This window comes from Rana temporaria, chromosome 3, assembly GCF_905171775.1.
Source record: "Rana temporaria chromosome 3, aRanTem1.1, whole genome shotgun sequence".
NCBI lineage: Eukaryota > Metazoa > Chordata > Amphibia > Anura > Ranidae > Rana > Rana temporaria.
The window spans coordinates 252971094-252983662 of NC_053491.1; the positions used below are offsets into that span (position 1 = coordinate 252971094).

Here is a 12569-nt window from a genome sequence, read left to right on the forward strand (position 1 = left end):
TTTTCTCAATAAAAGAAGCATGTTTCTTTTTACTTGAACCTTGGTGTGCTTTGCATATTCCTCCAGATTTGTGCAGTAACCTAGGATCTGCATTTGATAAAGGCCATGCACTGTTGCTCGCTCTCCATGTGTAGGGTGACTAGTCTTGTATCCACTCCCTCTTTTAAGCCTGTAGTGTGTGGGCCTGCTGGGTTCCTTCCACACCTCTGCTCTCTAAGCAAATGTTAATCGTGATGATTAGGTCACTTCTGTTTTACTAGGAAATAGCTGGGCTTGAAAAGGCTTTTGGTGTTCACAAAGAGGATTTTATATCTTTTGTAGTTTTTGAGGAATATATTTAGCTATAGATTGTTGTGCCCAGAGTTCAGGTTTAAGGGCCTTTTCTCACCAGAACTCTGTTCGGGGAAACCTGCGCTCCGTACAGGTTTCCCTCACTGCGTTCAGAATGCACTGCTTGTGCGATCTGTTGTGGGCGTTAATAGATTCCTTTCACCCCAAATGAAGATTTCAAATGGTGCATTTGCCTGCACAGGATAGCATGGTACCGTAGTTTTATGCAATCCGGTTGTAAGTGTGTTTTTATGTCTGTTTTCATTCAAACGATAAGGCTAAAAATTTGCATCACACTGGAACACTGAGTGTTTTTCCTTTGCAATTCCAATGTGAACTGGTACTTGGGCTGAATAATTAGTGAAATACAGAGCTCTTTAGTGGCTAATCTACAAATATTATATTTAATACAATAACCATATTTTAATACAGCAACCAAATTGTGGCCCCTTACCTCCTCTTCTGGGTTCCCCCGCCTGCATTGTCCGCTGCTCTCTGTGCAAGCTATGTGCTGAGGGAGCACTTGTGTGCACTTCTGAACCTGTCTGTGTGGTCCCATACACTGAGTGGCTTGGCCCTACTTCTCACTCCCACCTCACAGGAGTTGATTAATGGCCCTTGTTGCTGTTTTCCTCCTGTTTTCCTGGCAAAGTAAAAACTTCTGCAGCTACGGTCGGCAGTGTTCCCTCCCGCCTCTGTGTCCTGTGAGAAGAGGGAGAGAGAGCAGTGCTGCTGCAGACGAGCATGGTGTTGGAGGCGTTAGTGGAAATTGTTCCTTTTAGAACCAATTTGACATGCTCTCATGCCATGTGATCAAGTAAAGGTACTGTACATGTATAGTTTTTTTTCTAATTTTCTTTTTTTAAACTTTGAGGTACAGTTTGAATGTTCACAATAGTAGTTCTTGTAGCCACTGCTTATGCGGTAAATGTTGTGATAATGGAAAGTGGTAAAGAAACCAGAAGTCAAATGGTGCCATTGTCGGAGGCCATCGTACTTTTCTGCTTGGTTACCATGCAGAATGCCCACTTTCAGATGGAGGGTGAAGCTCATCAGGAGACTAATTACACAGGAGGTGACCTCTGACGTTTATAAAAAAAATTAACCTCAATTAAGCTAATCAGAAATAATTCACCTATCCTGTTGGCTGCACTGCGGCTGAGAGGATATAGACAGCTGATACAGCAGTGACTGCTTTAAAACAGACATTTCTTCTGGCTCCACTAAGCCTTTTACTGTAAAAAGGCATAAGCAGTAGAGTAATGCGTTTTGAATGTATGCAGGGTGATTGCAGTGCAACGTGTGTATGTAAAATATATACACACATAAATATATACACACACACACCATGAAATACAAAAAGTGCACTAAACACCAGAGAATTGCAGGAAATGTAAAGAGTTGCCGTGTACCAAAACAGTGTATATTGGAAAGAGGTGAGCTAAGTGACATAGTAGGTGCTAGATCACTGAGACGGATACAGACTGGCAGGTATTATGGGCATCTGGCAACTATGGTGTTGAGCAATACTCAGACCACGGGCATTGTAGAGTGCTAAGACAAAAAATGAGCAAGGATATTGAAAAGGAAGGGGACACGAACAAGTCTGGTTGAGGGAAGAGGAAGGGTAGAGGACTAAGGAAGTAGTGGGAAGATGACCAAAAAAAGGGAAAAGAGGAGGCAAGAAGACAAAAAAGGGTGTGGAGAGGGTTGGGTAAAAGGAAAACGGGAGTTTTTTTGGGTCAGTCAGAGTGATGAAAAGAAGTTCAGGTGGCCGTTCTAACCATGGATACCATGTTTTGAGAAATTTAGAGTGGGTTGTAATTGAGAATATTTCATTAAGAATAGTGTTCATTTGTCATGTATCATGGTGCCCATCACTCTTGCTTTAAGTTTGGCTGTTTCCAGGCCTTGACCAATGTTTGCCTGATAGAAAGAGATAATATTTGAAAAGATAGTTTACAAATTTTCATGTTTACAGACTTCAGAGAGAATATGGAGTAAAGCTCCGAAAGAGGTTACAACGCACTACCAAACTAATCAAATTTAAAACTAATCCAAACTGCCACCATCTTTGTAACAGTGCCACATTCCACACAAAGTAATCAGGAGTGGCATCAGGGGTGGATTTACCAATGTAGTTGGTCATATACCAGCAAAAACGCGTCTTGTGTAATGTTAAATATCCATTCCATGTAAAGAAAATACCTCTACTACTCATACCTTATGTGTTTTTAAGTTGGATGTTTGCATGACAAAGTTGTGAGCTAAAATACAAGACAAAATAACTCATCATGGTTACCTACAGGTCATGTTGGTGTTAACTTATTTTCTGTTATTGTAATCCTGACCAAGGAGAAATAGAAATGGCCTGTCCTCCTGAAAATGCTAGCTGACTTACTGTCATGTTGATCCGATGGCTGCAGTGTTTTAATTATTGTTGTATTGATTTGACTGATCCAGCAGTACTGCTCAACAAGCCATGATCATACTATAATACTACTATACGATATTACATTAACGTGTCTCTTTTTTTTTTTTAATCCACAAACCTTGAATAATAGGATGTTGACAAAAAAAGCTGTGGGCAAATGTGCACCACATGACTGCTTAAAAAAGTTGGAGAACTATATATGAGAGATACCAGCTGTTTATACCATCCCACCTGGGGGGTCCTTAGAATTTACCAATTTCAAAGTAACCTTCCTTTTATTTATTTTTGCATTCCATCATTGATGTTATCAAAATGGGTACCTTTCAAAAAAAAATAAAAAAATCAAGATAAAGTGCTTAATTGGGACTGTAATGTGGATGTCAAATGATTTCCCAACAAGATTTTTGCAATGTTGCCCTTGATGTGGAATGGGCAGAGGGGTATTGTCATGGTGGAAGATGACTCTCTGACGAAGCTTTCCACAATGCTTTTTGGCCAACTGTTTAGCTAATTTTTTCAAAACTCACAATAAGCAGATGTTGATGTCCTTTTTTCCTTTCCAAAATGTCAATTCATTGAATTCCCTCAGCATCCCAGAATACAGTCACCATAAGCTTTCTTCCTGACTGGCTTGTATTTGCTTTTATTAGACCCTTTGCTCTTTAAAATAGCCATTGCTTCAGGATCATACTGATCAAGTCAAATGTATTCTCCAGTTACAATTCCCTTCAGACAGTATTCTGGATTTTAATCCCATAGGTCCATAGTCTCCATTGAAAGCTCTGCTCTTATCTGCTGATCTGAGCACAACAGTTTTGGTACCCAACGAGCAGACTGATTGCTTAGGTTTAATCTCTCAGATAAGATTGTGTGAACAGAACCTACTGAGAGGTCTAGGGTGTTGGCTATTTAATTTTTTTTTTATAGCCTTTTAGTCGCTGGTCACCGTTTGATTAAATCTTGAACAGCGCCAAATTTTTTCTTACAAACTGATGTCAACGGTCCATTGATTGTCTTCAATTCTGTCTCTTTCTTTGAAATGGGCTATCCCTTTGTAAATTGCAGGTTTTTTGGCGAATTGTCTCCATAAACTTAGTGATGGTGTCTTAATCCTTCCAGCCAAGTTTCACCATACATTTTTGTGTTTTTCAATTTTGACAGAATTTCATGTTGCTCCGCAGAGGGCTGGCTAAATGCTGGCAGATGTTTAAATCTAACACCCTTAAATATTACTTGCTCTTATAGGACACAAGTCCAGGTTTACTCTTGTTCTAAACAGATATATAATACATTCTTAAGCTAAAAAAAGCATATTCTCTGTAGCTGTTCCTTTTAGATCTATGGCCAATTGCTATATAGCATGGTACCTGGCAGCTGCTCTACACCTGCAGATGGTGAGCCCACAGGGTCTCAACAAAGTCACTGCAGGCTAAGCAAAGCTTAGATAGGTTTGTGGCTTGGCCAGGTGCTTGACTGTGAATTTTACTCCCAGGCCTAGCTCTGTGGATATTTACTGGCAGGCACACATTAAACAGGTTGAAACAGTTGTCTGTCTTCACACATTTGACTCAGGAAAGTGGCATAACTCCCTAGGAGAAGCTGCATCACAGACATGCATGGCAAGACATTGTCAGTGATTAAAAGTGCCAGGTTAGAAAATGTATAAGGGCACTTCCACTGAGCTTTGGTAAGATGGCCATGTGTCATAGGCAGAAGGACACTTTTGCTAAAAAAAAAATCTAAATCAAGGATGTGTGTGTGTGTTGGCTGAATGGATTGCAGTGATTACAGAGTTTGTGTCTAGTCAGTTGGACCATGCAAAGGGGGGAGGTCGAGGCAGGGGCGTACCTAGAGCATTTGGCACCCGGGGCGGATCCTAAATCTGGCACCCCCCCACCTTAAAATGTAATAATGTAATGTCCCAATGTGTCCCCTGCACACCTCTGCATCCTTAAATATCTCTTTGTCACTACTGTGTACCCCTCTCCACAACTGCACCTCTGGACCCCTTTACATTAACATTACACAGCACCCCGCACCTCTAGACCCTTTTACATTAAACAGCACCCTACACCTCTAGACCATTTTACATTACACAGCACCCTACACCTCTGGACCCCTTTACATTACACAGCACCCTACACCTCTGGACCCTTTTACATTACACAGCACCCTACACCTCTAGACCCTTTTACATTACACAGCTCCCTACACCTCTGGACCCCTTTACATTACACAGTACCTTGCACCTCTGGACCCCTTTACATTACACAGCACCCTGCACCCCTGGGCCCCTTTACATTACACAGCACCCTGGACCCCTTTACATTACACAGCACCCCGCACCTCTGGACCCCTTTACATTACACAGCACCCTACACCTCTGGACCCCTTTACATTAAACAGCACCCTGCACCTCTGGACCCTTTTACATTACACAGCACCCTGCACCTCTAGACCCTTTTACATTACACAGCTCCCTACACCTCTGGACCCCTTTACATTACACAGTACCTTGCACCTCTGGACCCCTTTACATTACACAGCACCCTGCACCCCTGGGCCCCTTTACATTACACAGCACCCTGGACCCCTTTACATTACACAGCACCCTACACCTCTGGACCCCTTTACATTAAACAGCACCCTACACCTCTGGACCCTTTTACATTACACAGCACCCTGCACCTCTAGACCCTTTTACATTACACAGCACCCTGCACCTCTGGACCCCTTTACATTACACAGCACCCTGCACCTCTGGACCCCTTTACATTACACAGTACCTTGCACCTCTGGACCCCTTTACATTACACAGCACCCTGCACCCCTGGGCCCCTTTACATTACACAGCCCCCCCCCCCCCCCACAGCTCTGGACGCCTGTATATTACGCAGACACCCCCCTAACAGTTATGGACCCCCTGCATGTTACACAGACCCCCCTACAGTGCAGACACCCCCCCATTCAGTGCAGACCCACCCCCCTACAGTACAGATCCCCCCATTCCGTACAGCTTCCCCCCTATTCAGTACAGCTCCCCCCCTCCCATTCAATACACATCCCCCCCACCATTCAGTACAGATTCCCCCTCCCCCTTTCAGTACAAGCTCCCCCCGTCAGGACAGATTCCCCCCCCTTAAGGACAGATTCCCCCCATTCAGTAGTACCATAATGTACCTCATGATCGGGACATGCACAGACAGACATGCACAGACTGGTCTGGTCCCCTCCCCCTGTGTAGACATGCAGGAGGAGGGGGAGGCGTCTTTACACTGCTCGTGTCCAGCCCTGGCCGAGACTGATCAGAGCCACGACCAAGGAAGCAAGGGCGGGATCCGACGGGTGTCACTCAGGTGCAGCTCACACCCCCTCAAAGCGAGCCACTACCTACTTCTGTCATCACGCGCCGCTGCCTCAACCCGCGGCGCCAGCTCAGCCTCACTGTCTCCGCTTCCGTCGCGGAGGGGAGCGGGGGTTGGTGCCTGCAGCTGCCTAAATCTGCCTCACTATCTCCGCTTCAGTTGCGGAGGGGGGCGCCTGCCGCTGCGCTGCCTAAACCAGCCTGATGCCTCCGCTCCAGTCGGAGGGGGGGCGCCGGCCTGACACCCCTCCCAGCGTGTGGCACCCGGTGCGGCCCGCCCCCCTCGCCCCCCACTTAGTACGCCTCTGGGTCGAGGCACTCCTATTCATTCTGCCTTTATTTCAATTTCTGCAGATATCAATAATGAATTTGTCCTGTACAAAATGCAAGGCTTTTGGAATATGGGAAAAGATATAAACATGCCAAATTTTTCCTATTTCACTAACCTTTTTGTTCATAGTCAGTCCCAATTACTGTGTAAAAATGATTATAAAAGACTTTAAGATTTTAATATGGCATTACATGGTTATTTACCCTTAGATTTAACAGTAAATTGCTTTTATTTGTAGCTAGAGATTTTAGAGTCCTTTTGGTGGTTGTCATAAAGCTACGTGTTGTCCAAGGGATTTTTAATGTAAATGTGAATCAAAGCTTGTTCTTCTCTCAATTCAACGTTTTATTTTGAGAAATTCTAAATTGACTTTGCCAGAAATAGTTGATAGGTGGAAGAGCAGTCATCTAAAAATTGCCTTTGTGTCTCCCTTTTCTTCAGCTGACATCATCTCGACAGTCGAATTCAACAACACGGGAGAATTGCTTGCCACAGGAGACAAGGGGGGCCGTGTTGTAATATTTCAACGTGAGCAGGAGGTAAGGACTGCAGACCACAACATTTTTATTTTGCTTTCTCATTACAAGCTTCATGCTGCTTCCTAATTTTTATGTCCCACTCATTGCCCTGGTTATCAAACAAACCACACTTGACATATGAGCTTCCTGTGGTGTGACCTTGCTTGGATAGCTTGACTGATATAGGGTTTTCATCCAGCTCTTTTCAGCAATTCCACGCTGGGACCCAAAAGATTTAAACTGACAGCAAGTGACCCACTCTTATTGTGAAGTATCTTTTTGTTTAGAGGAGCTGACACGGTTTAATGATGCATTATTTATTTGGTCACAGTATGACAAAAAGCAGCATATATAAACTTGATTTGTATAGACGTTTCAAATTTTTTCTCATTGTTCAATTTTTTCCCCTGTAAAGGTATGTATGGCATACGTGCATTGTACATTTTATACTTTTTGTACCTGTCTACCATGTAGCTAGCAAGCAGAAGATAAACAGAGAAGAGATGGTGTCCTGTGACCATTCATTTAAAGTGGCGTTCCACCCAAAAGTGGATCTTCTGCTTATCTGAAGCACCACCCCCCATCCGGTGCAGCATTTGGCACCTTTCGGGGGGGAGCAGGTACCTGTTTTTTTTACAGGTACCCTGTCCCCACTTCCGGTAGACCGTCCGCAGAAAAGTACGGCAGCAGCTCAGCCCCCCTCCTCCCTCCCATTCTGCCGGACCAGTAAGAGAGCACAGCGCACATGCAGAGCAGGGACCCAGCCATGAAGTCGAAATCCTACACTGCTGGGTTCCCTTACCAGCAATGGCTGCCACAGCACCTGACCAGCCGATTTAAACATCGGCTGCGGTGCAGACATCGCTGGGCTCCAGGACAGGTAAGTGTCCTAATGTTAAAAGTCAGCAGCTACAGTATGGGTTGCTGCTGAATTAATTTTTAAAGGGGCGAGCGGAACTCCAATTTTATTACAAATAATGTATTTCCTTTGCCTTACATTTTATTGATTGACCTTTTAGAACTGGACATTGGGCAGATGAACATGTCATTTAGTTGTGGCTGTCCAAATCTAGAATAGGAGAAGACTTATGCTTGTAAGGTAATGTACAACACGGTTAACATTCAAATTTGATGTGACCATATAAATTGAACTATTTGAAATACATCAAACCTGCTGTTCTGATGGCTTATCTAATTTCTTGAGGCCCTAATATTTCAGGACCATACAAATATCCCCAAAATCGCCCATTTTTTGGAAAGTAAACACACCGGGTATTTAGTAAGAAGCATAGTAAGCTTTTTGAAGTTGTAAATTTTTTTACCACACTTTTTTGGAAAATGAAGAGCACAAAATTCGATAAGTTATTTTAACAAGTTACCACACGTGTGTAACCTTTTTACTGCCTAGATGCATAGATGGGCCCAAAATCCAAAGAGCACCTTTTAGGTCTCATGCATACTTGGCATCAAAAACCCCACTTTTAAGAGCTTTTTTTTTTTCCTGGTTCTAAATGCCCCTCCACGTTGGCTATGTGTCCCACGCATAAACACATAAATGAAGACATTTAGGCTGGATTCCCACTGGTACCACACGCTGTATGACTGTCATCCTACTTTACCCTGCGACATCAGTCCCACATGGGTCCTACTTCTATCCGACTTGAATGAACAAGATAAGATTTTGCTCCGACTTTGAGATCGTCCTTTGACCAATCAAAACAATCCCAGTGTGACATAATTTCCTTTTCCTGCTGCTGTAATCACCATGTCGGATGTCACAAGTTGGATGGTTAGGACAAAGATCCTACTTTGATCTGGCTTCAATGATACTTCAATGATATTCAATGGGCTGAAGTTCTTTTGGCCCTACTTCTCCTTTGGGTCATAGGAGTGCACTTGGTTCTGACTCGTATTCAGCTGACAGTGGTCTAAATTCCACTGTTGACTAACATCACTCATCCACTCCAGACTCTTGACCGACCCTGAGTTTAATGTCAAAATGCAAACAGATTCCTGACCAGCAGCTTCTCAACATGCCGAGCCATCCCCTCCTAAGATGATACAGTGAGCACTGGAGAGACAGAGCAGAGAGATAGTATAAAATATAGGTGCCTGCTGTTGCTGATCTTCTGAAAATGCTAGTTGATTGGCTCTTGCACTAACTCACTGGCTTCAGTACGTTGACTCATTGTCCATTCAAGATTGGCAGTGCACACATCGGGAAGGTCAGAGAAAAATCCTTATTTGTAAGCAAGTCAATGGAATGACAGTGTTCTAGGTCAGGCAACAAGCAATTTTTTAGAAGGGGAGTGCAGCTTTCATGTTTGGTCACTTCCACCTGTCTTGAAGCATTCTAAATCCATTGCATCTTTAATATAGCACTACGTTTGCTTAGCAGAAATATGAAACACTTTGTCAGTGCATGCAAATAGAAATAAACCCACCTCCCTCCCCCAACACTCTGTTCTGACTTCTGCGAGAGGGTGGCTGTGGGCATTTTTCATGGTTCCACGATATGTGGGAGAAGACCTGGCTCACAGTTGACATTCCAGTTCACCCAAAAGGGTTGAAGGTCAGAGCTTTGTTTAGGACACTGGACTGGTGCACGGGAGCACGGTCATGCTGGAACAAGGCCTTCCCCAAATTGTTGCCACATGGTTGGATTAACACAATTGTCTTTGCATTATATAGCATAAAGTACATAGTATAAAACTCAAAAGCAAACCTTTAATATTGCATCTTACCAATTCTTAGATGTGATGGCTTCATTAGTTTTCTTTAGGCTTCCCTTTCCTTCTCAACTGGTGATCTAGAAAGTAAGCCTGTTGGTTTTTAAATGGAATAAGCTGTTCTGCAGATGTTGCAATTACAAAGGTGCTTACAATGATCGGCTTTTATTTTTATAAAACCTTTATCCCAAATGAAAAAAAAAATCTGTTTGCTATAACTAATTAAAGTGGTTGTCATTTCTCCTATTCTATGCTGTAAAATTCCTGGTTGATCCTGCCTGTTTCTGTGCCCCCTGTGTGTGCTGCCCACGGTATTCATGGCTGCTGATTCATGATACCTTGGTCAGTTTATATGCCTCCATTATCTCGCTGTGTGTTCTGAGTCTCTCCCCCTCCCACCCTGCCTGTCATTTCCTGGTCAGCGAGAGCCGATCTCCTTCCCACTCCTCTCCCCTCCTCCTATTCTCTGCAATGATGTAAAACAAAGACTTGTATCCCCTCTGATTTATAAAGACAAAAACTACAGTGTTTGTGTTTTTTGAAAATGATAATGCTAAATACCTTTTCTCATACCATCGCTGCACGGTCACATAATGCCTCTCTGCTGGCTGATGTCAAACAAAAATCTCAGCTTCTCCCGCTGCTCTCGTTGGATCAGGGAAGGAGAGCAGAGGGGGGATCACGTGACCGCACGGAGGTGGTGAGAAAAAGTATTTGCCATTATTTAAAAAAAAAACACTGTAGATTGCCTTTATAAACCAGAGGAGAAGGGTATACAGTTGTGCTCATAAATTGACATACCCTGACAGAATTTGATTTCTTGGCCATTTTTCAGAGAATATGATGAATGATAAAACAAAAACATTTTTCACTCATGGTTGGTGTTTGGCTGAAGCCATTTATTATCAATCCAACTGTGTTTACTCTCTTTAAATCATAATCGCAACAGAAACTACCCAAATGACCCTGATCAAAAGTTTACATACCCTGGTGATTTTCGCCTGATAACATGCATACAAGTTGACACAAAGAGGTTTGAATGGATATGAAAGGTAACATCCTCACATGTGATCTGTTTGCTTGTAATTAGTGTGTGTGTGTGTGTGTTGTACAGGACACCGGGGGTGGGTCCTGGACGGGTGCTATACGGCACCACTGTTTGGACTATGGTCCATTTAAATAGAGGTAGAAGGTTCAGGGGGTCACCCAAAAGTGGGTGAAAAGTTCCAGGCAGGCGCTAATTCAGAGAGGACTGGCTCGCAGTCTTCTCTATCTTAATAAAGTAGTTTGGGGCCTGGAATTTTGGAGGTTCCAAAGTGTTATTTGGGTGGGATGGAAGTGATGCTGGAGGGAGTGAGTTGGGAGAGTGCACCTGTGAGGACAAGATGGAAGTCTGCTAGCTGCTCAGAGAGGACTTTTGAGTAGTTTGGAAGTGAAGCTGTGTCTGCAGGCAAGGTCTGGAGGACTTCTTACTAAAAACGTATGTGCCTTTCTTTTGGTTGTTTTTCTGAAGAAAGACTTTTTCCTAATTTATGCTGGAAACAAGCAGGACTTTTGTTGTGACGTTTTGGATGCTGAAGAAAAGCTTTATTTTGTTTTGTTTGGTCACCAATAAAGACCCTTTGCTTTACTGACACGGTTTTACGCACTTGTCTCGCAGAGCTTAAAGACCCCCAAAGTTTACAGTGTATATAAAAGGTCAATGAGTTTCTGGACTCCTGACAGACCCTTGCATCTTTCATCCAGTGCTGCCCTGAAGTTTCTGGATTCTGAGTCACGGGGAAAGCAAAAGAATTGTCAAAGGATCTGCAAGAAAATGTAGTTGAATTGTATAAAACAGGAAAGAATTATAAAAAGATATCAAATTAATTGAGAATGACAATCAGCAGTGTTCAAACTCTAATCAAGAAGTGCAAAATGAGGGGTTCTGTTGAAACCCACAGTCAGGTAGACCAACTAAAATTTCAACCACAGCTGCCAGGAAAATTGTTTAAGATGCAAAGAGAACCCCACAAATTACTTCAGGTGAAATGCAGGACTCTTTGAAAATATGTCGTGTGGCTGTTTCAAGATGCACAATAAGGAGACACTTGAAGAAAGATGGGCTGCATGATCGAGTCGCCAGAAAAAAAGCCATTACTATGCAAATGCCATAAAGTATCCCACTTACAATACGCCAAGCAGCACAGAGACAAGCCTCAAACCTTCTGGCACAAAGTCATTTGGAGTGATGAGATCATATTTGGCCACAACCATAACCACTACATTTGGAGAGGAGTCAACAAGGCCTATGATTAAAGGTACACCATTACTACTGTGAAACATGGAGGTGATCCAATGCTGTATCTTGGCCTAGGCCAACAAGGCCCAGGCCTAGGGCAACACTTTGCAGGGGAGCAGCATGAAAAGAGTCCCCTCTTTTAGTGTAGCACCAGTCTTATGAGGTGGACTGAGCCGCAAAACAAATCGGTCTGGTGTCCCCATAAAGCTGCTGCACTGCTGCTTGTATGATGGGGATGACACAGGGGACACTGACATGGTCACCTATACCTGGCAGGTAGGTAGTAGGGAACTCCTGAAATCCTTTGCTTGTGTCAGTTGTACATATTAAGGAATTTAAATTTTATTTCTGTTGATTGGATTTGTTTCTGCCCCCAATCCTTCCTTTGCTCACTGCCTGAACCACATACCTTCATCACTGCGCTATGTTTTCTGCTGCACCACTGGCATTGTTATCTTCTCAGTTCTCCATAAATTTAGCATAAATTTGTGCTTAAAGTAGAACTATAGGCAACACTTATTTTTTGCATTATGGCTAAAGTAAGGGATGGATATAGCCGTTCATTTTCCTTCACTTTCTGCC

The 12569-nt window shown here is 43.3% G+C and overlaps 1 protein-coding gene across 5 annotated transcripts in view; it reads left to right on the forward strand.

The window, feature by feature from the left end:
- PPP2R2B (protein phosphatase 2 regulatory subunit Bbeta) overlaps nt 1–12569 on the forward strand; it is a 482864-nt gene that overhangs the window by 383467 nt on the left and 86828 nt on the right. For all 5 annotated transcript variants that reach the window (XM_040344569.1, XM_040344570.1, XM_040344566.1 and 2 more), the window contains one exon: nt 6901–6998. In XM_040344569.1, coding sequence (XP_040200503.1) covers nt 6901–6998 — 98 coding nt within the window. The remainder of the gene's footprint in view (nt 1–6900; nt 6999–12569) is intronic.